The sequence below is a fragment of the Phasianus colchicus genome, chromosome 3 (assembly GCF_987193195.1).
Source record: "Phasianus colchicus chromosome 3, bPhaCol1.hap1.1, whole genome shotgun sequence".
In the NCBI taxonomy this organism is placed as follows: domain Eukaryota; kingdom Metazoa; phylum Chordata; class Aves; order Galliformes; family Phasianidae; genus Phasianus; species Phasianus colchicus.
In genome coordinates this window covers 73,624,312-73,652,247 of record NC_143438.1, presented here as the reverse complement: position 1 = coordinate 73,652,247, position 27,936 = coordinate 73,624,312, and the positions used below count along the sequence as shown (strand labels likewise).

At 37.9% G+C, this 27,936-nt stretch overlaps 1 protein-coding gene across 2 annotated transcripts in view; it reads left to right on the top strand.

The window, feature by feature from the left end:
• The window catches only part of STK3 (serine/threonine kinase 3), a 134,511-nt gene that overhangs the window by 46,638 nt on the left and 59,937 nt on the right, over window positions 1-27,936 (top strand). For both annotated transcript variants that reach the window (XM_031591054.2, XM_090137831.1), the window contains exons 7-8: window positions 17,693-17,830; window positions 20,682-20,807. In XM_031591054.2, coding sequence (XP_031446914.1) covers window positions 17,693-17,830; window positions 20,682-20,807 — 264 coding nt within the window. The remainder of the gene's footprint in view (window positions 1-17,692; window positions 17,831-20,681; window positions 20,808-27,936) is intronic.

Here is a 27,936-nt window from a genome sequence, read left to right as displayed (position 1 = left end):
ATAGGAGGTATTACTTTCAGAGCAACCTTTGAGTACGCAGCCCAAGAGAGTTCCTGTTCACTCTGTGGCACAGACAAGCCAAAAGGCTGGACAACCATGACTTAGAACATTGCCACATACAGCACTGTGTGAGGAGCCAAGAAAAACTGAAGGAAGAATAATTGAGATATCACCCTCTGTGCTTTCTGGTCTTGCTGTCTGTTCTAAAGAAACTCTTGCTTTAGCACTTGTGCTCACTGTGTTTAGCCTGAGTGCCATGCTTTCAGGTAGAGCACCCAGACTCCATCTTAAGTTTCAGGCAGTAGTCTTCAAAAGCTTTCCAGCTCTTGCTAGATTTTGATCCTACTGCCCTTCTTTATCTGGGTTGAAATGAATTTGTAAAACTGCTGTTTACAGCTAAATGTATAGGATTGCATTGTGAAGATGTCAGCCTGTGAATCTCTAAATATGGTGGTAGAAGGAAGACTGTTCCAGAAAAGTTTAAGGACTAAGAAAGATGTAGAGATTTGTTATACAGTTATGGCACTCCTCGTGCAAAGTTGCATGATGATTCCTGGTGTGTATATATATGCACAGATTGTTTTGTTCTAGGTTAGTGTGGACTGTACACTGAAATCCACATCCATAGGGTAATGCTGTCTTCTATCTCTTATCAGCACCAGCTAAAACTTCTTATTTAGTTGCTCTTCTGTGGCCTGAGAACACTGTACTTACATATGACCAACAGGAGCAATCTCTTTTAGCAGAGGAACATTGTCAAAGGAGGGATGCAAGAAGTCTAAGGATGTTCAAGTCCATATGAAACTGTTTGGTCACGGGCTTAGTTTTTATCTTTTCATCTCAAATTTATACAGTAGTATAGTATTCCTTAGGATTAGCGTCTGACAGTTTTCAGAAAATAGGTCTGGGACAGTGTTTCAAGACTTGCCCTTTGAGATCAGGGACTTGCCAAAGTATCACAGAATGATAGAGTGGCTTGAATTGGAAGGGGCCGTAAAGCCCATCCAGTTCCATTGCCCTGCCATGGGTAGGGTTGACAGTCACTGGATTGGACTGCCCAGGACCCCATCCAATGTGGCCTTGAGAGTAGAGGAGGACAATCCCCTCCATCACCCTGCTGGCCACTCCTTGTTTGATGCAGAACAGGATACAGTTGGCTTTCTGGGCTACAAGTATAGTAGAACTTTATACCTTGGAAATCCATAGAAAATAAGAATTCTCACTTATTCAGGCCTCATCTAAAGATTTTCAGCACCTGTGTTAATTTTCTCTCTATAGTTTCCTGTGACATAGTGTTTTAATTCACTCGTGCTGTATTTGAGTGATAGGAGCCCAATTCAGCTAAGAGGCGTGCTGAAGTATGCTGAGGTATTCCCTCACCTCCTCAGTCTGCCCTTACTCTTTCAGAGCAGGGAGTAGTCTCTGCCTTAAATTCTGGATCTATTTGCTGGGATTATAGATCAATGTGTCCTTCTGAAATGTGATTCACAGAGACAGTATATATACGTGGTTCTATGTCAGATGCTTCTGAGGACACTGTAAGAGTAGTACTTCTAGCACCAAAAGGACCAGATTTTTCCATGTCCTTTCTAGTTAGTTACTTCTTTCTTCAGTTGTAGGGAGCTGAAATAAGAAAAGTAGTTTCTCACTTAATCTTTGTGATGTGGCAGGTGGATAACTTCAGCTTTACAAGCCCTTAGTCACAGTTAGAGTTGATTAAGAGTACAGTAAACTTTTTTTTCTTTTTTTTTTTCCCTTGTACTGAGAGATTTTCTTCTGTAGCAGCATCAAAGGCTGGTGTTGAAAGTTCAGAGTCAGGGCAGGAAAAACCTCATGCTTCAGCACGTGGTAGGGGCTACCCAGCTGGAAAGCAGCCTGATAGAGAAGAACCTGGGAGTCCTGGTGGACACCAAGCTAAATACGAGTAAGTGGTGTGCCACTGCTGCTAAGAAGGTGAATGATTCACTCTCAGCACTGGAGAGGCCTCACCTGTAGTGCTGAGTACAAGAGATAAAGAGGACATACTGCAGAAGGCCACAGAGATTGTGAAAGGACTGAAGCATCTGTCTTGTGGGTAGAGGATGTGAGAGCTGAGACTGTTCAGTATGGAGAAGAGTAGGCTTGAAGAGGTTTCGTCCTTAAATGCGTAAGGGAAGGGTGCAGAGAGCATGGAGGAGGACAAGAGGCAATGAGCATAAACTATAACGTAGGAAGTTCCCTCTGAACATCAGGAAACATTTTCTGTTTGTGGGGGTGCTGGAGCACTGGCACGGGTTGCCCAGAGAGGCAGTGGGATCTCCTCCTTAGAGATTTTCAAAAGCAGCCTGGATTTGGGACCTGGGCACGCTGCTCTGGAGTTGGACCAGGTGGCTTCCTGAGGTCCTTTCCAACCTTGACGTCTGGCCTCATTCTTTGGCACCTCAGAAATTCTTTTGAGTTTGTAGCCATTGGCTTCCATCTATGACTTTTAATAGGATTCTCATTTCTCTTGATCATTATCTACAAGAGAAACAGATCAGTTCACTCAATTTTCTAATTACTGGTGCAGTTTCTTATTGGGATTAATGTGTTGTTTTCTTATGCTGGAAGGTTAACCAGCTATTTTTGTCAGAAGTGCATACATCCTATAGCTAACATTATATTTATCAGGCATGATTTATTTTTTATTTGGTTATAAATATCTTTTGCTTCTATTAATCTTGGAATAAGCTGCTAAAAATCAAGAGTATGATTAGGGTATGGCCCCTTTACATAACAGTGGTTCTGGTGACTTTTTCAACCATTGCTATGTTGCTTGCATCCTTGAATGATTGCTACACTGTATTGCTAAACTGAAATTTTTCTAGTAATGCAAATGGTGAATTTTTGTTCTGTAAATCCTTTGTGATGAAACATTATTTTTGTGTGTACCTACAGTAATGGAGCTTATTTTCTATTTTTTTCCTCCCTAATGTTGGCCACTTATGGAAGCTGTGGTAAGCATCTTTGAATGGAACACAATGCAAAAGGTTAAACCAGACCCTAACAGAGATTTAGAGTATGTGATTAGTAAGTGGAGTGTTTGAACAAAGCAGTACAACACTGACCCCAGATCAGAATCAAAACCTAGAAAATCTTGTAAGTACTGAAATAAAATATTCAAGGTTAAATAATTCAGGAATCTTGATAGGTACCTGCTGTTTTCTTTTTTTCTTTTTTTTTTTAATTTTTGTATTCTCCCTTCAGATTCATTTAAAATTTGGTTTCAGCAAAGAAGTTTAGATACAAGGTTAATTCACTCTATTACAAATCTTTTATCTCAGTGTGTGTATCTACATCTCTTTTCAAAATTTCATGCTTTATGCTATAAGCATTTTTTTTCAATGATGTTTGTGTATTTTTCTTCCTTAATACTGTAGAGTGCCATCAAGTACATGCAACTAAGGAGTTTATCTGCATGAATTCTGCATAATTCCCAAGGGTGTAGACTTTTATGAAGATAATGACCATGTTTGAAGATCAGTAATGACATCTAATTTGTGTGTATTGCACTATGGTCCTGTTTTCTCTACTGGGTGAAGTTTGTTGAAAGCTGAGTAGGTCATTTGGGGAGGAAGTAGAGATGGGCAGAAATACTTTAAGATGTTACAAATAATAACGAACCACATCATTCAGTGCATTATAGAATAAGCTTCTAATTATGCTACTGTTTTATATATATATTACATTTTATTCTAACAGTTGATAATTCTATTTCAGAAATGTAACACTTTTGGGAAAAAAACATAACAAATCCAGACGTGTAGAAATAATATCATTGGCAGATCTATGCCAATTACAATAGGTCTAATTTGTTTCTTATTTAGTAGTGTAGATTTTAATTATTCTAAAGCTGGTGATTTTGTCAGAAAAAATCTCAGCCCTTGATCACAACTAAGACATTTACAAAGACATATTGTTTATTTGCTTCTTGGAGATAAGCTTGAGGATTTTCCTACCCCTCTGGAACTAGTTTCTTTGCATTATCAGCAAAGGTTATTCAGTGGCTAATTACATGGCAGTTCAGGTTGATTTAAGAATACAAATGTTATTGCAGAAATAGAAGAGGCTTAGACCATTATTATTTTTAGTGTTCAGTAAATCTTCAGTGCTGTGTTTTTCTTTTTTACTATGCTAAGTTCAATTGAACAGACTTGAAAAGGTTAGTTAGCCACTTGGGATATTAAAATAAAGTGGAAACTCCATTGTTTGTAGTTCTTAGAATATTAAAAATACAGTTTAAAAAACAAGAGAGTGGAGAGAGAGGAAACAACAAACTTCTGTTGAGTCTTTTCCTGCCTATCACCTCAGGGTGAAAATGAGATGGCTTTTAAGTTAGTACATTCAAATGTGAGAAATCAAGAAGGTGTGCAGGAATAGCTTTTAGCTCTGATTCTGTATTTGATTTTAGTCAAGATGTAATTCAAGCAATTGTATTCTGTAGCCACTGTATGACCTACCCAGCGGCAGTCAGCTCCCCCCCATCCTTTTTTTTTTTTAAGATAATTGGCCAATGTTTAGTTTACTAAATGTCATCTGGACTCAGTAAAAAGCAAGTGACCTGCATTGAATTAGTGTAATTGTAATACAAACAGAACATCTCATAGTTTTGGTCTCATACAGGAAAAGAGAAGGTTGGAAAGATTTTTCAGTTTGATAAATAAAACTGAAAATATGGGGAACAAACTTTGGCTCAGAGTTCATTTTACCTCTTAGTGTCGTCTTTTAAAAATAGAAATTGGCATCCAATTTTGTGTGTGCATTCAAAGGGTGGACTAATAGGTGGATAAGTAATTGTTTGCGTGGTCGTAGCAAGAGGATTGTTACTGGTTACTCTCTATCCAGGTGGAGATTGGTGATGAGTGGCATCTTCCAAGAGTCCATCTTGGGTCCAGTACTCTTTAACATCTTTATCAATGACATAAATGGTGGGATCAAGTGACCCTCAGCAAGTTTGTGAATGACACCAAGCTGAGTGGTGCACCTGGTACAGCAGAAGGGGAAGGGGTGCCACCCAGGGGGAATTGACAAACTCAAAAGATGGGCCAGCTTGGGTCAGGGCAATCCGAAGAAGCATGTAGACTGGGAGAAGAAGAACTTGAGATCAGCCCTGTCAAAAAGGACTTAGGTTTCCTGGTAGCTGATAAACTTAACATGAGACAGCAGTGTGTGCAGCCCAGAAGGCCAATAGTATCCTTGGCTGTAGCAAAAGAGGGGTGGCCAGCAGAGAGGTGGGGGGGTGGGGGGATGTTGTCCCTTTCTACTCTGCCCTTGTGAGATCCCTTCCAGGTCTGATGTCTCCAACACAGGAAAGATGATGAACTTTTGAAGAAGATCCAGAGTAGGGCCATGATGATCAGTGGGCCAGAGTACCTCCTACAACGACAGGCTGGGAGCCTGGCTTCTTCAGTATGGAGAAAAGAAGACTGCAGGGAGACTTCATTGCAGCCTTCCAATATTTAAAGGAAAATCATAAACAGAAAGGAAATAAACTTTTTACATGATCTGATAGTAATAGGACAAGGGGTTTAAAAGTAAAGAAGACGAGATTTAGATCAGATATTAGGGGAAAGTTTTTCACAAAGAGAGTAATGGGGCATTGGCACAGGCTGCCCAGATTGGCTGTGGATGCCTCATCCTTAGAGGTGCTCAGGATCAGGCAGGATGGGGATCTGGGCAGCCTGATTTAGTACTTGACCTAGTGGTTGGCAATCCTGCCCACAGCAGGAGTTTGGAACTAGATGATCTTTGAGGTCCCTTCCAAACTCAAGCCATTCTGTGATTCTGTGATCTTATAAAGTGAGATAAATGTAGTTGTGTAAAAATATTATGCCTTGGTTGTACTCTTCTTTTCACTTGATGTTTCAAATAGCTAGATTTGACTTTATTATGCCTCCTACAGTTTCTATTTGTCTTTGGAGTAGAAAAAAGTTAAATTTGCTCTAGCAACTGCATTCTCTTACAGGAAGGGATATTAATCTAGCAATGAAATTAAAGGGCTGCAGTGTAAATGATATTTTTGTCAAACTATTAGGGAGAACATTGGCAATTCTATCTGGGTAAGGAGAGCAACACGGGAAGGCAAGTCTCTTATATTCTGTCAGTACCTTGTGTGATAGTGGAACACAGACTGAAGAAGATGCTTTTCTTCTTTTCCTGAAAGAAGACAGAACTTTGAGACATGAGAAGTTAGTGCTCAGTTTCATACTCTAGGAAAATGTTCCATAATTAATTAAACACTTCCATTATTTCACTGGGATGTGGGTACTTAATATCCGGACAGTTGTAGTTCAGTTTCTTTTCTTAGTTTGAACACTGCAGATGAATGAGTCATTTCTCCTTGTGCTTGAGATTGTTTTTAGCTGTATTACTTGTTTGTCTGTTGTCATTTGTGAAGGGTGAAGTTCATGTTTCATGTCTCTTGTGTTACGTATGATCATCCTGTTTCTGTACTTGGCCAACCTAACATTACAATCCTCTTGTTACCAACATCACCTCCAGAGACCCCAGTGAGCAGATTTTGCATTCACACCACGCAGGTAGTTTTACTAGCAAGATTCTGTTTTTGTTGTGTCACTGTCAGTTTAAATTATTGCTTTCTTTTGCGTCACCTGTAACTTCTTGAAGTATTGTTTCTTAGATCTAAGTCCTAACATAATCCACATAAAGTTGAAGACAAAGGAGCTGTTTTAGTGGGAGAAAGTAATTTGAAGGACTGATCGTACAGAAATTCTGCCATTCCTCAGGTTGTTTTAAAATATTTCTTACTCTCTAATCTGAGTATCCTTTGCTGAATGTTAGCTGTTTATTCTGTTCTTGTAGACTTAAAGAATATTGTCTCCCTTTTTGAAGTTGCATTTAACACGCTGGATACGTGTTTCACTTTCTCCTTAGAGTAAGCAATCCCAATCAATTCAATCTTTCCTTCTAGATCTTGTGCCTTAAGTCTCTGAGCGCTGTAGTTGCTCCTTTTTGGAGCACCTTCAGTTGGCACACATCTCATTGAAAGCATGATGCCTAAAACTGAACACAATACTGCTGCTGGAGGTCTACCATGACTTAAACAAAGAAGAACAACTGCATATTTCTTGAATCTCTTTTGTCATTACTACTGTGTGTGGTTATGGCAGACGTTTCACATTTACTGGCCAGCCACTTTACTGCAGCTTTTTCTCACAAATATAAGTTACTCACTTTTTGACTCCTCTATTAGTAAATATAATTGCATGTGCAGTTTTTCCACTTCATGTCTCAGTGAATGTTAATATATTTCTGGATGTAACCACTGTCTCATTTTCTGGGAAACTGTAGAAAATACTGTGGGAAGAAGAGAGAAGATTTTATTATTAAAGTAAGCTATATTGTTGTGGTTTTCTTGGATGGAAAGTAAGTTTCATAGTCTGGGTAATATAATTGCCTTGCACTGTAGACAGTACACCACTGTATCTGTGGATTTAAAAATACTACTGGATTAGTTGTAAAAGTGAGCAAGTAAAAGAAGAGCAAAAATAATTGAAAGTATTCCCTGGGTTTAGTCATGTAACATGCACTTTCAGGACAATTTCTTTGTTTTGTAACTGATAAGAAAAAAAGTTGTTAAAGTTCAGTGCTGAAAAAATTTATTTGTTCAAGTTCCGTGCTTCTTCCAAATGTCTCATATTGTGTGAAACTTGAGATGTAGGTCGTAGCATAGACAACCTCAAGTTGTGCCAGTGGAGGTTCAGGTTGGATATCAGGAAAAATTTCTTTTCCAAAAGAGTGATCAGGTGCTAGAACGGGCTGCTCAGGGAGGTGGTTTAGTCACCATCCCTGGAGAAGTTAAGGAAATGTTTAGATGTTGTACTAAAGGACATGGGATAGCAGGAAAACACTAGTGATGGGTGGACAGTTGGACTGGATGATCTTGGAGGTCTTTTCCAACCTTGGTGATTCTAAGATGTTTTTATTCTAGAGGAGTACCCAGAATTAATGATGTTTCCTTCTTGCTCTTTGTTTTCTTTGATACTGGTGTGGCTATGAAATATCTTTTAGGTGATGAGTCCTTGGTCCTTGAGTAAGGTCTGCCATCATGGAGAACTTGCGATGAGAGGCATTTTTGTTTTAACTGATCTTGCTGGAGGGTTCTGTTGGGACATTGTCTTGCCTTGTTTTCTGGAGTGGAGGACTGGCTGAATCCCTCTAACTTTTTTACAAAGAACAGCTGTTGCCTGGCATTGTTAAAAGGAAAATTGCTCCTATGCAACTGTGTTTCAAAATACCTCATTTTACAAATCCTTGTCAAGTAAAAATTGAGTCAAAACATTAAACCACTACTAAGATGCTTCTTTCAATCTAGAGACAACTTTTTTAATACCTATTTATTTTGTCCTGCTTTAAATAAAAAGGAAAAACTCTCCTTACCTTGCAAAAATCTTAACAAGTTAATGTGCATACATCCTCTCTCCTTCTACTCCTGCTTAAATGTATTTTGCTCAGTCAGTGTTGAGATTGAGTGTACTTTTCAGACTGATAATGAATGAGTGTGTGGCTCATTTGAGTTTTTCATCCGGTGAATTTGTTGGAGATGCTATCAGTCCTGTCATTGATGGTATCTCAGCACTTCAGCTTCTTTCAGGTAATTGAAACTGTTGTGTGCTGGTAAGACATGGTGAATTTTGTTGTTCTGGCATACTGTAAAAATGTGTGGACTTGTGATTATCGGTGATGTGATCATCCAGTACAACTTTTTAATAACATGTTAAGTAATTATATGGTTTTGTACTTACGTTGGGTTATTCGCTAGCTATTTATTTCTCTGAAAAAATGTTTTGCATGTGTGTATATATATTTTTAATGTAATTTTTATTTTTAGAATTATTCTATGCTTCTAGCTGCCTGGAGTAGTTTAACTAATAAGTCTTGAGTACCCTGGAATGAGCTTTATTTTCAGTTTTCAGTGAATGTCTTCTCTTCGAAAATTGTGTAGTTTTATTTAAAAACAAACAAACAAACAAAAAAGCTAAGTAAAAGAACAGGCAGAAGCCTTCATTAGATTATGGATATTTTGATGCTTTGTTTATACATTTATACAGGCTTTAAAAAGACATTTATTATTCTTCACAGACTTGCTACCTTAACTTTCAAAGGGGGAGAACAATGAAAGTTTGATTGTTCTTCCTTCTGTTACAACTTCATTGACTTCAGTGAGTTTGTAACGTAGACAAAATGGGAATTTAATGTTATATCTCTAAAAAGAAAGGAAATGGAAGGACAAAGTTCAGTGAATAGGAGATATAAAGAGTATTTACTGCTGGAGGGTTGGCTTCAGTAAATTGAGTCCTGTTGAATTGGATAGAGAAAAAATTGTAACTATGCCATTTTTAAAGATAATAGCTGAAAAACATACAGGCAAACATCACAAAAGTTTCTCCAAATTGGGTGAATTATTTAACTGTATTGAGGGAAAGTCTGGAGAAAAGGGGATACATCTGCTGGACTTGGAGGGAGAGAAGGAAGAGTAAGCAAACAAAATAAGGCAAAAGAAAAGTTGTTTCTTTGCATACAACCTGATCCACAAGTTTGAAGTGCTTCCAGATCTCTTTGAATAATACAAGTGGTAACTTATGAAAAAAAAATCCATGATAAGTTAGTGAGCTAGTTGACAGTAGGATGGTACATAAGAGGGGTATTTCTGTTAAAAGAGTTTATGCTGATAACGATTCTTACTACTCAGCAAAAAGAATTTGAATAATGAACAGACGTGTAGGTGGCTCAGTCATTTTAGATGAGTTAACAGTGAGAACTGGCTCTTCATCGTGCTAATTGAACAAAGGCCAGAGCAATAAATTCTGCCTTTCAGGAATGCCAATGCAGGTTTGTCTCAGGATATGCTAGAACTTCAAAGTTATGATATGTCATGGTATTTAAAAAATAGTTGTACAAGTGAGCTTGCTTAAAGTAAAATGACACTCCAGTCTGAACAAACCCATGGTCGTAGAATGCTGACTGTGTCTACTTGTTGTCACTGAACAAAATATCCACAATGTTCTTTTGAACCTGTGAGCCTTTTTGTTTTTTTAATTAAATATCACCTTCAAATAGAATAAACTTGTGAATCTCAAGCTGCAGCTGTTGCGTGACGATGTTCACAAGGTGAAGGTTGCTTCCCTTCAGTGCGTATACAATTGCAGTTGCTATTGCAAAATGTTTGAGATAGGTATCTTTACATTCTTGACCTATTGTAACGCTGTCAAAATGTTATGAACTCACTACCAATAATAAATTTTCAGGTCAATATATATGGCTTATCTTTCAGTAACCCATCTCTGCTGTTAATCATGTGATTATTCTGTCTATTATCTGTCTTTTTGCTGTGTTTATTACTTTATTACTTTACATCTTAAGTGCACCAGTGCATCATACTTTGCTTTGAACAGCAAAGGTCATCTTTGCAGAGAATGGAAGCCATTCCAGTGAATGACTGTTAAACCACTGCTAACAGCTGTGTTGTGTTTATTTTCTTTCTTTTCTTCACGTGTGCTCCCCTCTTCCCCCTAGGTTTTCATGTTTCATTTGTTCTTGGTAGTGCTGCTAATGTTAATATGTGAGATGTTTGTCTTTTTTTCTTAAAATTACTGGGATATCATTTTCACTCTAGTGCACACATGATTTAATTGCTGGCTGATATTAAAGAACTATTGAGCATGATAGATGTACATTTTGAATGTTATACATTACCAAATGAAAAATTTGGTAGTGTTATTGTTTATCCAGAATGTGTCTGGACTAGATTTCCATTTATCTGTGGAATTCTACCCATGCTTCTCCAGGACCTTGGGGAGGCAGGCAAGTGTGATAGCCAAGCCTTCCAAGTCTCTTCTTCAGTTTTTCACTGGCAACTCCAAGAAGAAAGTGATTTTTTGACTGAGCACTGGTAGAAATCTTTGCATTTTTGCTTAATGTTGGAATTCTAATCTTTTTTCTTTCTTTTTTTTTGTTTTTTTTTCTAGATGTGTGTGCTTTTTAGTATTTGGCAATATCAGTTTTTCAAGTTTTGTGGAAGGGGAAAACTACTTTCATCTCTTTTACAGATCTAGCTTTTGGAAGAATATAACTGCTGCTTTTCTTTTTCAGATATCATTTCAAAACATTTTATTTTGATACTTCATTATTAATATTAGCCATAAGATAATTTACTGTTATATACATAATTTACGTATGTAGCTGAACTTCTGAGATTTACTCCCATTTGGAGCTTCCAGCAATTATCTTGTCTTTATGACCCTGTGAAGTGTGTTCCCAGAGGGTCTGATAAGTCTGCTCCTGGCATTGCCATGGGACAGGCTGCCCTGCGTCTATTGCTCTTGTTTAAATAGCTACTTAGGACAGAGTCAGTAAATCAGTATTCAGATATAAATGATAGCTTAAATCTTGCAAAACCCTCTGTGTTTCTTAAAGGGGGAGAAGGGAGAGGAGCCTTGGTATCCACAAGCTGAGTTCTTCATTATTCTTTTTCACATTCCATCAAAATGATGGTTAAAGGTTTCAGAAGAATTTAGGCGCCCTGCGTGAAGGTGTTTCTCTCTCATGTTTTTGATGTCTGACATATTAGAGCCATCTAAATATCAGCTTTGTGAGAAAAGGCAAACAAATGGACCAATACAGTGCTAATTTGTGAAATAACATCTTCTGATTATATGTATTACTTTGTCCTAATCAAAGATGGTCGTGACCAATTCTCATTTTGATGGGAGCTTTTTTTAACTGATACGTCCAGAGCAACTTTAAAAAGGAAAAAAAAAAAAAAAAAGCTTAATATAAAATATATAAATAGATAACAGCTGCTTCCACAACGTAGCTTAGAACAAGAATGTGTTTTGTCTAAGATATTGGATAGGCAGTTAGCCATTGGGTAGCTAAATCCATCTGGAGTGCTTATTCACTGAAGATACCTTCAGAAAATGTCTTTTTATGACACAGTTTTGGGGAAGTGTTAGTGATAATTTTGGAGGAGAAATTTACTTGACAGCTGCATAATTTCTCTGCTCTTTAATTCAGGCTAAATTGTTGCTCAGCTTTTCTTGCATAAAATTGAAATGAATATTGCATTTCAGTGTGTTTCTTCAAGCAACCTCTGTAGAAGTTGGTAAGACAAGGAAAATTAAAATGGTTTTGCATGGGCCACTGGTTGTACATTTTTTATTTGAATAGTTCTTGATCTCTGATTCGTGCTGCTCTGTTGTCACTGAGGTTAGTACATAGCAACACTACTGCAAGAAGGAAAAAAACAACTTGGGCAAGAAGAAAAAAAAATAATCACATGAGAGAATTGGTTCATGACTGAAGAAGAAGTACAAACTGCTATGGGGTACTGTGGTGAAAATAGTTTTTCACACAGAAAGATAAATAAGCTTTCTAAATGCTTTGAATCACACATTCAGAATCGAGTTAGGATTTTATCGAAACGGGATGGTGAAGATCTCCTGGATATCTGTCTGATAGGTGGCTGATAGAAGCAGACTTACTTGTAATGCTCTGCAAAAGAAGGCTAGGGTCTGAAGTCTTCATGAAGTCCAGTTTGCAGACTGTAAAGGAAGATAGTAATTTTTAGGGTACTTCTAACAAATAAATTTAATGCACATTGAAAGAACAGAAAGCAACTTCCTTATTATCACACACTGAAGGAGTTGTTCAGTAACTTTGGTTTTTACGTTACTGTGTTATGCCAAAACAAACAGAAGGCTCAGCAAAGCAAAAAAAAAAAAAAAAAAAAAAAAAAAAAAAAAAAACCAACAAAACAAAAAAACCCCAAACCCAACCAAACAAAAAACAATAAAGAAGAACCTGCAAGTATCATGAAGGCAGAAAAAGTCCTCTAAGATCATCTAGTCCACTGCCAACCTACCACCATTATTGCCCACTAAACCCTAAGTACCACATCTGCCCGTTCCTTAAACACCCCCAGGGACTGTGACTCCACCACTTCCCTGGGCAGCCTGTTCCAATGCCTAACCACTCTATCTGAGAAGAAGTTCTTCCTAATATCCAGTCTGAACCTGGCCTGGTTCAACTTGAGAACTCCCAACTCCCAGATCCTTTTCCTCCAGGAAGCTTTTCAACAACTCTGTCCCATGCCTGTAGTGTAGCATGGGGTAGTTGTGACTGAAGTGCAGGACCTGGCACTTGGTCTTGTTGACCTTCACCATGCTGTTGTTTTATTCCTAGGCTGTGAGAAATAAGTAAGTGATATTTCAGTAGCTGTATTGAAGGCTCTGCAAGAGGGGAAGCAAGTTCTTTAACATAAATCAGAAGAAAAGTATGTTTTTTCTCACTTGATTCGTTGTTTCTAAAGCCAATAACATGTTGCAGTATTCAATATGTAACCCCATTCTGAGCCTTAAATAGTATTTTGTACTCATACTACTGGGTTTAAAAATATTTTTGAGTCTGTTTTCTGCAGATGCTAGCTATGCTACTTCACAGCACAAAAATGAAAAATCTTTGCTGTATCCTTCAGTGACATACATGATACTGAACAAATGACAACTAATGGTTAAATAGCAGGAAATCAAAATACTTCATTACAAGTCATTTACTTAACCTAAGTGATGGAGCTTAAAAAAAAAAAAAAGAAAAAAAAAAGAGTAGAACCTCAACTGAGTTACTGTTGATTACTTAATGTGTTCTTGGGCTGTGTTATTACCCTGACTGACAGGAGGGAATGAGCCTCAAGGATTTTCTGATTAGGAAATTCCAAATGCAGTATATGAGGATATCATTTTTCTTTTGGCATTTCCTAATTCATCTAATTGCATTTTCACACCAATAAAAATTGTCCATGAAAGATTCTTCATGGAAGAAATGATTGCAGCCTGGACTTCATTATAGGGCCCAAAATTTTGGTCCCTTTAAAAATCATAAAAAGCAAATTCTATGCTGCATTGCTATTTTGCTCTAGTTTGAAACTTGGTCCTCTGTTCAACACTGAATTTGACTACAGCAACTGGTTATTGTGCTGATACATCCTTGCAGAGTAAATTGGTCAACAGTTATGGTAGAAATTGTTAGACTATGTAGTGCCCACTTCTGAAATGGCCACTGAAGGCTCCCTGTGGTGATGCAATTTGTGTTTTTTTTCCTACTACAACAACTTCAATGCCACTCCCCATTCTTTAGTTGTGTAGATAGCACGTTTGCTGTGGCTTCTGATTTCACCCAGGGCTGTGGAAGTTGTCTCAGAGCGCTGTGCGAAAGGCGAGGCAAAGCAGAGTTGGACTCAAGGCTCAGAGGTGGAAAGGCCAGTTTAGGACAAATTGGGCATGGTTTGTCTGTTAGGCAGGCAAAGATAAACACTCATTAAGTTGTCATGGTCACCCAGGCCTGAGTTTTGACATCTCACAGCTTAGGCATTTATTTATGAATAAAAGGATGATTAAATGGTTAAAATGGAAGATTGGGAGTCATTCAATCTAACGCCTCAGCTGCTTGTGTGAGGTACTGCTTGAGTAAGATGTACCAGTCTGTCTCAGATCACAGGGAAGTGTGGAAGGTGATGATGAAGGTGGGAGAGAGAGAGAGAAGAATTAACACTGTCTCTTTCTTTATGGGTCAGAGCCTTGTCTGTGGAACAATTTCCCTGAACGTTTCCAGTGGTTGGCACTGCCAGCTTAGCCCATGCAGTTAGGTAGATGGTAGCATATATTAAGTGCTTGCTGATACTGTGTTTGTGGTGTGTGCTTTCTTTTTTTCTTTTCTAAACAACAACAAACAAACCAAACCAAACAAACCCAAACCATCAACATTAATAGGTGTGGAAAACACAGGATAAGATGGAAGAAGAATGTAAGTAACATCCTATCTTGGCAGCCATGAAAGACAGTAATTGAAATACTTCAGATTTATTTTAAAATGCTGAGTTCTGTTGAGATAGTAAAGATGTATTTGGTAGTAAATGGAAGAAAAAATGATGAATAAATTCCTGTTAGATAAGAATTTTGGTTTTATTCCTGGTGATCTGGAACTAAGCTTATAATTCTCCAGTGCTTGCTTTGCAAGTTTCTTGGAAGGAAACAAAAGAAGCTGGAAGTTAAATCGTAGACTTCCTTTGAAGGTGAAAGGGAGCTTAACATTTTGCATAGAAGTGTGCAAGCCAAAATTAGGAAGTGAAGAGGCAAGGTGGATTTGAATATAACTTCCAGCATTTCAGGCTAAGTAAGGAAAGGGAGTGATGAGAGATCACAGAATTGTAGGAGCTGGAAGGAATTTCTGGAGATCATCCAGTCCAACTCCCCTGCTAAGCAGTTTCTCTACAGGAAGTTGCACAGGAAAGTATCCAGGTGGGTTTTGGGTATCTCCCGAGGAGGAGACTCCACAGCCTCTCTGGACAGCCTTCCAGGTGGAGAAGAAAGGTTCACACTAGGAAGCGTGTGACATAATTAACAAGTTGGACTACACATTTGGAAAGAAGGAATTAGTTTCTAAATGTTTCCTTGCATTAAAAAAATGGCAACGTAATCCATATTTTTATTTTCAGATAATCACAGCTCATATCACATACCAAGGTTTAAAAAAACCTGTAGTGTATGCATTAAATAGATATATGTGTTTCTGAAATTGTCACTTTCAACAAATTTACTTAGGATCTTGACTCTAGCTCTTGAATATCTTCTTTTGTAATTTTTATTGCTTGCTGTAAAAGAATGATTCATGGTTTCTATCTTTCTTCTTGTTGTCCTTTATAAATTATAAAGATGTCAGTTCCTTACTATGATTTTTTACTGCTGTGTAGTTGATCAAAACAGTTTGCAGAAGGAAATAATTTTTCCAGAACTTTGCAGCTCAGTAGAATTCTGGAGCTAAGCTTTGCTTATATGCTGAGACATAGGTCAATGCTCACTGTCAAATAGGAGGTATATGTTTTGATACCACGTAAACAGAAGTCACTGGTTTTCTGTTATAGCAGTGTGCCTTCAATAGCTACTGCAGAGCAGACTGTTAAGAGTAGCTAAAGATAAGATAAAAATCATCAGTTCAGAGTTCAAATAGGTCATTACTTTCAAGGACAGGAGCAGCTGAATTTGTTAGCCGCTCCTTTACCAGAAGCACTTCACCTGTACTGACAATTTTATATGACAAGTAAGTAATTAAGGACAATTACAAGGTAATAGAGCACTACTTTTCCAGTCTAAGATCATACGTTAGTTTGGCAAAGCTGTCCACTGAAATATAAAAGTGTTATAACATACCTTAGTTTATTTAAAAAAAAAATGCTGATCCTCTAGTTTTTGAATTAGACAGCATTATACAGTAAAATAAACTCTGTAAATATTAGATTTAAAATTAAGTATCTGATAATGAAATATTTTTTCTTTAAAAATGCAGTAAATAGTTCTTACATTATTTAGCAATGTTTTTTGCTTTTCTTCAGCGTATGAGAAAAAATTTAGAATGAGGATTTTGTACAAGTTAAACAGTCTTTGAAGGGCAGTCGAGCTTCTCAAGAAGTTATGGGTAAAATCTTTGCAAGTTTTTTCTCCCTTTTTCTCTGTTCTTCAGGCACAGTCTGAAGCTTCCAGTACCACTACTGTGCTAATGGTGTGCATGTTCCACCTTCTTCCCCCTTTTCTGAGCACATAAATCTGTCTGTGCTTGCAGAGAAAAACAAATGGAGGATTGCAAGCTTACATAATGTTCACTTCTTATCAATTCAGAGGTTGTGATTAAACTGACCCTAGTTTTGGGGGGGAGGAATGGGAGAAATATAGTTTCTGTCACTAGACCTGGGTCTGAATAGTTTGTTGCTATAGAAGTGAAGCTGTATGCATTTGGAATTACATGTGGAAGTTCAAAATTACCAATTATTTTACAGTGTTCTCTCAGAATCACACTGCTTGTCTTCTCGCCCTCTCTCTTTTTCTTTCTTTCTTTCTTTGCTTCTTACCTCTTATATCTGTAATTGGAAAGTCTGGTGAAAAGCATAGAAGAAATAGTGCAATTTATAGAGCCTCAAGTAGGACTTTTTTTTGAGTGTAGCATGAATTTTTTTAATAGTTGATAAAACTCTTATATAGTTCTCAACAGTCTGGAATTTTTTTTACATGTAGGTAAAATGCTTTCTTTCCAATTTTAAGTGAATTCTCTTTGCTAATAGGGGAGATACTTGAGTGGTTTTGTCATCTTTTAGCTTTTAGCTCTTTTATTATTGTTTAAAAAAAAAAAAGAAAAACAAGTTTCAAAAATACAGCTGAATAAAGCATGCGGCAGCAAGTAATAGAGCCACCAACTCTCCTGAGCTGCTCTCCTATAGGACTAAATGCAGCTAAGAGATGAAAAGGTGAACTTAGCTTTTCATAGAGACTTTTCTGGGTCTGTTTGAAGAAGCAGTACCATTACTAAGAATTTCTGAAAGAAAAAATTATATCCTGAGACCAATGAACAGTAATAGATAATGTAGAGAGTGATGTGCTCAATGGGATACAATTTAAATAGAGAAAATCTGATGGGAAGTAGCTACATTAGTAGCAGATGGATTTACTTCCTGAATCTCAGTCTGAGTGGAAATTCTACCCTACTTAAAATTTGTCTTCCAGATTCTTAACTTGATAAGAAAGGTGGATAAAGCAATTTATTTCCTTGAATTCAGTGCTGTGATGATGTGTTTTGTTTAAATTTTCTATTGTTCTTGCTTTTTATCTAGGCTATTTTTATGATTCCTACAAATCCCCCTCCAACCTTTCGGAAGCCGGAGCTCTGGTCTGATGAATTCACAGATTTTGTGAAGAAGTGCTTAGTGAAAAATCCTGAACAAAGAGCTACAGCAACACAGCTGCTGCAGGTCAGTCAATTTTCAGAGGAAATGTCTTTCTCACCCAGTCTCAAAGCAGAATGGTTGTGAAAATTTAAGAGCACATCTCTTGCCTTATTTCTTTTCCATTTTGAGATCTTTCCTTTATCACCTTCTGTATCTCCAGCCCTGTTTTGTTCCTTCTTTGTTACTTCTAAACAGTTATTTCCTCTTTTTGAAGGTTAGAGCTGGTTCTTAGTATTAAAAATAGGTTCTTGTTTGGTGATTAGAGGCCTTCAGTAGATCATAGGGTTTAGGCCAGTGTTATGTAAAGGAACCCTTCGGTAGGGACCACCCGTGGAGTATACTTAGTCTGCCCTTTTGGTCATGCCAAATTAAACAAGACAGGTTGTTCTGTGTCGTAGAAGGATCTGATATGGATGGACAGGATAAAGAGGCTATTCTTGGGCTGTTACCCCAACTGAGCACTTCTAAATTACAACCATGGTTGGCAGTGTGAACCGATGCACCAGGCTTTAGGTCACTCAGTGAACTGACCTCTGTGTTGCTTGAAACAGTTGGTACTAAGTACCATTTAACGTTTTGGTATACTTAGATACAAATAAAGCAGACAAATTTCAAAGAACTACAAAAACCAAACTGGAGGGACTGATCTGTCAAGGAAAGTGTACTATTGTGAAACCAACAAAATTTTACAAGGATTACATGTTTTGGTGCACAGTAGAAAGGGAAAACGTGAAGAAAGTATGCTCCTTTAGTTTTATTATCCACTTCAGTACAGTCATAGTCATCCTTCAAATAACATGTCTGTGTTCTAGAGGAAGGGCAGGTGAAAGAAAAAAAAAAAAAAGAAGAATATTTGTTATAGGTTCCTTGATGATTGAAATGGAATCTAAGATTTCCCAGAAATAAGCTTTCTTTGCTAACAAGAAGCAAAAAAATTAAGAAAGCTTTTAGATTATTTGGTATTCTTGTATGCTTTTCACTGCTACTAGTAAATATTGTTCTTAATTTTCATTTCATCAGTCTGATCTTCTGAAATTCCTGCTCTAAGACAATTGTGATACCTTTATTCTGTCTTAAGGTAGGAGCATGCTCATTTTAAATTTAAATTAGAGTTTACTCCACTACAAAAGAACGACTTTCAAAGTATTTTTCAGTAATAAATCATACAATTCTTATTTAATGGTATGAATTATTTTACTTCTCATGGAAAGTAAAATAGAAGGGAAGTAAAAGTTGAAATTCAGGGTTTTAGTTTGATGACTGTATCATTACTTGAGACCTTCAAGATCAGAAATTGGTATGCTAACTAATAACTGGATCTGGTTAAAAGAGACTTGTATTAATGCATACAAGTAACAAAAAACCCTCAGTATTACATGTTCCCTATGTGCACTGGCCAGAAGACCGACTGCTGCGTCCTTTAGTTGTATATGCTGCCTTTTTCCCAGTTGGACCACGTGTAGTGGAGCAGGAGGTGCCATGGGTATGCTGGAGGGGTACAAGTGGGAATGAAAATACCACTTGTGAGGAACAGTTACAGAGGGGAAAGAAGGGTAATTGAATTCATATATCAAGGGATAGGATCGGTAATAGGCAAAGAAGGACAGTAGGATTTATCAGTTTTGTTCTTCATGGAGCAGTTTTTTAATCAGTAATAATACGTTCCTGAAGTGCTGAGAGCTACATTTTGACTCAGTTGTACTTTCATATGATAATGCAAGACAAGAATTTTTATAACAGGGGGTTATTAGAGTGTAAAAGGAATATAAATGGTATCATCCACATCTTGTCTTCAAGGAGGAACTAATGCTTTAAATGGCTTTGAATTAAAATTACTCTTCCTGCTAAAAATAATGTGTTTTCCTTTTTTTGCTTGTTCCACATTTCACTCTCCTAGATGAAGAAATGTTTTATGACATGTTCAAGTACAGGTCTGTTGAAGTAAGCAACAGCCATACTTGCTCTGCTTATAGCCACTAATTTATGCTGTCAGCTTGTTAAGATTAATTAAATACTGTAACTGAATATCTGAAAAAGTTTGTTTTTCTATGTCAGACAATCACCACTCTATTTATTTACTACTTAATGCACATTTCCTTGGGACAATTATGTCCCTAACTATAAAGCACTTGTTTTGTAGTTACATTTTCCAAGTCTTGCTGTTTTCTGTTTTGTTTTGTTTATTTTTTTTCTAATAAAAATAATAGTCGTGTAGAATAAGCTGGAAAGGACCTCTGAAGAATTGTTGAGTCCAACTTCTGGCTCCACACAGGATCACCCAAAATTCCAACCCCACATCCAAGAGTGCTGTCCAAACCCTCTGTGAACTCTGTCAGCTTGGTGTGGTGCCCACTGCCCTGTGCAGCCCGTTCCATGCCCACCGCCCTGTGGTGCAGCCCCTGTCCCTGACCCCCACCCGCCCCTCCCCTGACGCAGCTCCATGCCGTTCCCTCGGGCCCTGTCGCTGTCACACAGAGCAGAGCTCAGCGCTGCCCCTCCGCTCCCTGTGAGGAGCTGCAGCCGCCATCAGGCCTCCCCTCAGCTCCTCTGCTCTGGGCTGCACAAACACAGGGACCTCAGCGCTCCTCATACATCTCGCCCTCCAGCCCCATCCCCATCTCCGTAACCCTTGTTTGGATGCTCTCTAATACTTTAATGTCCTTATATTGTAGGGCTGTACCAGCATAGAGTGGATAAATAGAAGTGAAATTTAGTTATGAAGTAGTTGAAAATTACCACATTTTAGATTTGAATTACTGTGTGACGTGAAGTACCAGCTATCACTGAGGAGTTGATATTGAATAATGCTTGCAATTATATCTGAACCATATCTATTGTAATTGTCATTGAATTTTTTTTTTTTCTTTTTTCCTAGCATACATTTATTAAGAATGCCAAGCCAGTTTCAATTTTAAGGGACCTTATCACTGAAGCTATGGAGATAAAGGCAAAGCGACATGAGGAGCAGCAGAGGGAACTAGAAGAAGAGGAGGAAAACTCGGTCTGTAATTTTTTTCCCTAGAACTATTCCTATTTTATAGATTAGTTACTGTTCTTTTTCGACAGCTTCCTGTCCTCACATCTTCAAATACTTTTCTTTTCTTACCACTTATTTAGTCTGTGAGGCTCAAGTTGTTTGTCCCTTATTCATAATGAGCAATGCTTCTGTGAGTAATGCTGTATGAGCCAGCTTTCAGTACTATTTCATGCAGTGCCCTAGTAAGTTTTAGGAGGTGGGTAAAGAAACCATGTGAAGTTCAGCTGTTTTGAGTAGCATTAACAAAAAATAAATACTATTGCAGTCTCATTTTCACCCATGGGCTTCTAGAAAAGTACTAAAATTTTCACAAGTTCAGATCACTTAGCTTTTTTGGTAGAGTTATACAAAATAGAATTACTTATGCAGCACAATAAGTAGTGTTTAGTTGTGCATATGAAGAAGAAATGATGACAGCTTTTAATTCCCTCACTTATGATACTAACACACATTTAGGGTGGGAAATTGTATGAGAAATTGTATTATTATTATTTGGCAATGGTAGAAATAAGTCACTGTTCCTAGTATTATTACTCTAAGTGATTTATGAAGGCTGTTCTGAAGGTGATGCCTCCTATTTAGTATTGGTCAGTGACATTAGCTGTTGTGTTTGCTGTGGTTTCAGGTTTCACCCAGGGACGTGGAAGTTGTCTGAGAGCAATGTGTAAAAGGCAGGGCAAAGCAGAGTTGGACTCAAGACTCAGTGGTGGAAGGCCAGTTCAGGACAAATTGGGCATGGGATGTCTGTTAGGCAAGCAAAGATAAACACTCGTTATGTCGCCATGGCCCTCACACCTGAGTTTTGACATCTCGCAGCTTAGACATTTATTTACAAGGACTGTTCCGAAAGTAATGCCCAAAAGTAACATAATTTATTATGCTGGCCCACAGCATCATTGGTGGGTGTTACTAGCATGGTAGTAGAGGTTGAACCTTCCCACCAATATTCCATTGCATTTTGTTGCTGTGTGACAGATGGCAGCAGAGGGGCAGTCTGACAAACTGGCATCTGACATGGAGGTGTGTGTGAACCTAAGGAGTGTAACTGAATTCTTCCTTGTGGAAAAAATGTCACCCACTGATGTTCATCGATGCTTGCTGAATGTTTATGGAGCCCAAAGAGTGGATATGAGCACAGGGAGGCATTGGGTGGTGCATTTCAGCAGTGGTGACATCAAAATGAAATACAAGCCACGTTCTGTATGGCCATGCAGATATTTATGAGTTTATCATTCAGCCTTTTGTTCATTACTGGCCAAAATGCATAGCTAATGGTGGTGACTGTGTTGAAAAATAGTTTTTGTAGCTGAGATTTGCTCTATAAATAGTGTTATTGTGCTCTGTATATAGTTTGTAGTCTCCATTGGAATATATAGGAGACATTACTTTTAGAATAACCTACATATATTAGGGCAGTATTGTGCAATGCAGCACAGTGTTACTCAAAAGAGCATATTGACACACATACAATGAGAGCCCAGTTTATTCAGAAATAATACACAGAAAAGATGGAATACCTGTGGAGGTCTTAAGGATCTCAGCCAACAAAACACAGCAAGGCAGGCTGCCCTATCCCAAATCATATAAGCTTTGTGTATTATGGAGCATTAGGTGATGATCTCTAAGTAGGAATACTTACCAAGCAAATTCTGTGGACTGTTCTGGATGATGGCATACACTGAGGTCTTTCTTCTTCTGTTTTAGGGGTATGTTCTAAGAATGCTGATAGCTTGTCTTTTATAAAGTTGCTTTACGGATGGTATTTCCTTAACCAGTAGTAAATCAGATGTGGAAGGTTGTGGATTATTGTTTTACATTAAGAAATGCTACCTATGTGATGTGTGACCTTACATGCAGAGTTGATGTTCATTACTTAATATATAGAATAGCTGGCTAGAGACTGACCCATTACAGATGTTAAAACTTAATGTATTTACTAGCATGCTTTCCTCCCTACTGTTGACTTACAGATTGTAGAACTCAAACATTTGGGCATTGTTGATGCTTTTTTCCATTAGCGCAAAATTAGGTTGACTTCTGATTATGGAGGCTGAGTTTCAGATGGGGAATCAGACTGCCAGGCAGGGGATGAGACAATCCCTACCAGCTTAGCATGTGGTGTGCAGCCTGTTCACCCATACTGTGTGGAAGATGCAGCTCAGGTTTGATTTAGGCTGGAGAGTGGTGAGGTGCTGGAACAAGCTGCCCAGAGAGGTTATGGATGCCTCATCCCTGGAGGTGTTCAAGGCCAGATTGGATGGGGCCCTGAGCAGCCTGGTCTTGTATTAAATGGGGAGGTTGGTGGCCCTGCATGTGGCAGGGGGGTTGGAGTTTCATGATCCTTGAAGTCCCTTCCAACTCAGACTATTCTGTGATTCTGTGGTCTTAAACTGGTCTTAAATATAAGGCAGAAGATTGGAATGGATAGCAGGCAGGCACCGGGTGAAAGACTGATTAATCAGCTTGAAAAGCTCTGGCACTAGCATGCTTTGCTCCTTTTTTTTTTTTTCTTCCGCTTGCCCTGCCTCTGTCAGTAGGGGACGTGTGAATAGTGACCCACTCTTGTTACTTCACTTAATGAGTAAAGAATGGAAGAGACCAATTTGAGATTAACTTGGATTCTCAGGACAGTATGGGAGAAGGGCACAAAAGAATCTTAATGAGTTTAGTCAGATCAGAAAAGGAAGGCAGTGGAGAAATGAAACGTGTGACTTCATTGTAATGAAACACATTGGAGTGGTTGAGTCCAGGATACACCAATAGTAGTCAAATTCATTGTGGATTAAGGCAAATCAGGCTGTGTTGTATTTGCTGCTGTCCTATGTGTGCTTTTGAGGCTGCCTTAATTCAGAGCATGTGTTTGTATTACCATGGTACTGTCATTGTGAGTTTAAATGTCTAGTTGCCCAGCGAAGGCCAGCATTGCATGTGGTGGAGAAAATGGATACTTCTTCTTTAAGGTTAGTCTGTGTCATTCTTGGAAGACCTAATAGGGGAAGGAGTAGGTCTTCTCTTCCAGCTTGGAGGGGGAGGCTCCAGTAGTAGAGAAGCACCAACTGTAACAAGAAGATGCAATTGTAGGCAGGGCAAACAAAAAGAACATAGGAACTCTTGCTGCCCACAGATGGCACACCTCTCTGAAAAAGAGAAGAAAAAAATTTATTTATTTATTTATTTTCTTCTTCTTAACCACGGATAAATAAATTTCACAATTCCTAGGGTTTAGTTATTGTGGAGAGGTTCTGTGCATTTTTCAGCATTATCTTTGGCAGATGTATCAAAGCTACCGTACCTACCAGAAGCTATTTGCTATTGCAAAAGTACTGTGTAATTAACAAAAGGATGTTAAGGCAATTTTATAGTAAGATTTACATTGAATAGTTTGTTGTTTTTTTTTTTTAAAGTTTACTTTTACCAAAAGGTTAAGTAAGATAGGACATTTGTTTCTATATGTTTAATTTTTAAAAAAGATTATGGTTTATATTCTTTTATTCCATTGAGATATGTACATTTTTATTTCCCTGTTTTCATATGCTTTTATATTTCTCAAAAATAATCTTGGTATGGATTATGAAGTTATGATTGGGATGTGATTTTATTTTTGTTAAAATTATTTATATATTTGATATTAGGTGTGATCTTTGCTATCATTAAACATATGCCTCTATATCTGGGCAAGCCAGAAGTGTAAAAAAGTTGGGAAATGCTTCCCTTCAATAGAAAAAGTGGAGTTGTATGTGATTGAAATGGAGAATACTGACAGTGAAGTGATGAAAAGTATAGTTTGTCAGAAATATGACGCAGTGACCTGCGAATAGTGCAGGAGAGACATAGACTTGTTGGAGCATGTTCACAGGAGGGCCACAGGGGATGGAACGTTTCTTCTGTGAGGACAGGCTGAGAGAGTCGGGGCTGTTCAGCCTAGAGAAGACTCCACGTTGACCTGAGCAGCCGTTCAATATCTAATGGGGAGGTACAGGAAAGAAGGGGGAAGACTCTTTTATCGGGCTCTTTTTCAGGTTGGATGTTAGGAAAAACTTCTCTGAAAGAGCATTCAGGCACTGGCCAGAGGCTGCTCAGAGAGGTGGTGGAGTCACTGTCCCTGAAGGTGTTCAAGAACCATTTAAATGTTGTACTGAGGGACATGGGTTAGTGAGAAATACTGGTGGTGGGTGGGTTGTTGAACTGAATGATCTTGGAGTTCTTTTCCAACCTTAATGATTCTATGATTTTATGTTGTGCTAGAGCAAGGGGAAGTGGTTTTAAGCTCAAGGAGGGTAGATTTAGGTTATATATATAAGGAATATAAGGATATATATATATAAGGAATAAGGATATAAGGAAAAAGTCTTTTGCATGGAGGGTGGTGAGGCACCAAACCACGTTGCCCAGAGAGGTGGTAGATGCCCCATCCCTGAAGACTTTCAAGGCAGGGCTGGATCAGATGAGTTAAAAGATGATTTCAATAATAATTCAATTGTGACAGTGATTTTTCATATCTTGCCACTGGCTTTCAGTGCAGTACTACACTGTAAGATATTCCACATTGGTTGAGAGATTACACCAACATCTTTTTCACTTGCAATTGCTCGAGTTTCTGGTCAGCTAAAAGCACAAAACACGCAGAGCAGGACGAACTATTTACAATTTATATAATTTGAGAAATTTTCTGTACTGTGTCCTGACTACATGCTATTCACATGTTCATAGTGCAATGCATTGATCCTAGAAGACTGGAGCGACACATAGGTGTGACTGAGGCCAGAATTAAGTGAAATTCTGTACAGTGCAGATTTCAGTTTGTAAATTGTCCTCGGCAGAGATTGGTGAACGGACCCAGAGGTTCTTAGAGCAAAGCACAATAAACAGAAGGATAAAAGGAAAGCATTAGCACTTTTGTGTTTGTTTAAGGAAAACAAACAAACAAAATCAAACAACGAAACAAAACCCTGAAATCTTCAATTTGAAATAATACTTAATTTCCAGATTGTATATGGAATTGGAATCACTGTTTAGTCAGAAGATAACAGGCACACAGCACACAAATGCTGCAAAATGGTACCTTAAAAGTGGATTGGTCTCAGTGATGTTGCTGTGAAGCTCTAATCGTAGAAGTGAAGGCAGTCTCGGGCCTGAGAAGTGTGTATTTAGTAACACCTAGCAGCAAGAGCAAGTATTGGTGTTAATGGTAAGCAGACAGTCTATCAATGTTAAAGGTCTCTCATGGGCAGTGATTTGAGTTCATATACTGTTGAAAAAGAATGGTTTGAGTTAACCTGTCTGGGGCTTGAATTTATTGCTCTAAAACCCCAAGAATTTCCTATGTAAAGCTGGAGCGGTCATGCTAATTACTCACTGTTACGTGTGCTGGGAGCCATCAGGAAGAAAGGTGTGAGCGTTCCAAGTGTAATGCTCTTTTTGTTAGGAAACAGGATTTGACCCTGATTGGCTATCTTTGAATATGTATATTTAATTCCCTCTTCGGGTTATGTCTGTATGGTAATGGACACCTGGGTTATAAGTGATGCACATAGTGGAAAGTGAAATGGAAAGTAGTGGGCGTTTTTGAAGAATTAAGTGAGATGCAAAGATTTCACTGCTACGTATTTAGTTTTCAGGATCAATTTTGGATCATTATCCTTCAGGTGAGGAAGAGTCCCATCTCTAAAACTGCCTCCTATTTTTTGTTTTTACAACGTTCTGTGAATCTTTTGTAGCACAGGAAGTTGTCAATCATAACGTAAATAATTTTTGCCCTTCTAAACTTCATTATGTGGCTGTAAATAAATGGCCACGTTAAATACAGTCTTCATGTCTGTATCCTTCCAACAGATATGTAATATCATTACAGATAGCACGCTCTGAATTGATTTTATGCCTATTACAAGAGCTGCTTGTGTGATGAGAATGCTTTCTGACAAACTGACATGTTTTGATAGGTGCTGAGGTAATTGTACAGATTTTTTTAATTAAGCAAAAATTGCAAGTGGTTTATTCTACAGAAGGTTAATCCCGATATCAAAGTTTAAATGTTAGCTTAGGCATTGCTAAACATGACCAATCTCTTCTCTTGTGCAGTTTTTGAAGTGTGATGTGAATTTGAGTCTGAGGTTGGGCAGCTGTATTATGGGAATGCGAAGTGACTCGTTGCCTGGCAGCTCGCAGGAAACATGTCTAAATATTTATTTCTGTGGCTCTTTAAAGGAATGAGCTAATAAGCAACTCGTCCTTCATGTTTTCTTCTACATTTTAATGCCTCTATTATGTGAAGAATGCTTAATTATTTTAGAGTACTGAAACGAGTAATTACGACTTCTGTAATCCACTTCTGTTTTTTCTTAGACAACTATCGGCTGACAACAATCAGCAATTTGGACAACTGTCAGTTATCAATTATTCCTGTCTTTAGGCTTATTCATTCACTCAAAAACTCTTTTGGTTAATCTTATATAGGAAGGTATCTTCTGTCTTTCTAGATATTAAGAAACAATTGCTATAAATGTTCCTTTATGTTAATAATATTTGTACTGTTTTAAAGGACCTGTTGAGTCATTCGAGTTATTCTGTCTTTTAAATCTGGTACACTAGTCTGTATTTTTGGAGGTTTTTATGTTCCCTTTAACGTGCCTTTCATGTGTGTGTGCGTATATCTATTTATCTATCAGTAGATAAGCCATGTAGCTCTGCAGGACGAACGGCGATAAAACTTTCTGATCTCATAATGTTTTTTCTCTTAAGTCAAAGGACATTTGTCATATGTATTAATTGATTTTGACTGCAGTCCTTTAAGTGTGGAAGTAAGAAATTTGTAGATTGCTATGTTTTGTGAAATATATCTACCTAAAGAGCATAAACATGTTGTTCAAGTCCACAGCAATTTAGACCCAGAAGGTGTGAGCAGCAAGTCACCGTTTGAAGGTGTAGCAATTAAACATATGTAGAAAAAATTCTTAAATGTTGTGTAATGATTTCTAGTCTTCATATATAGGACTCTTGGAATTGCTAGAATTTCAGTGCACGCTGAAAGTTGTCTTGATGTGTTTTGTTTATGCCTTCAAACTTCAACATGTGCTCAGTACTGAGCATGTACTCA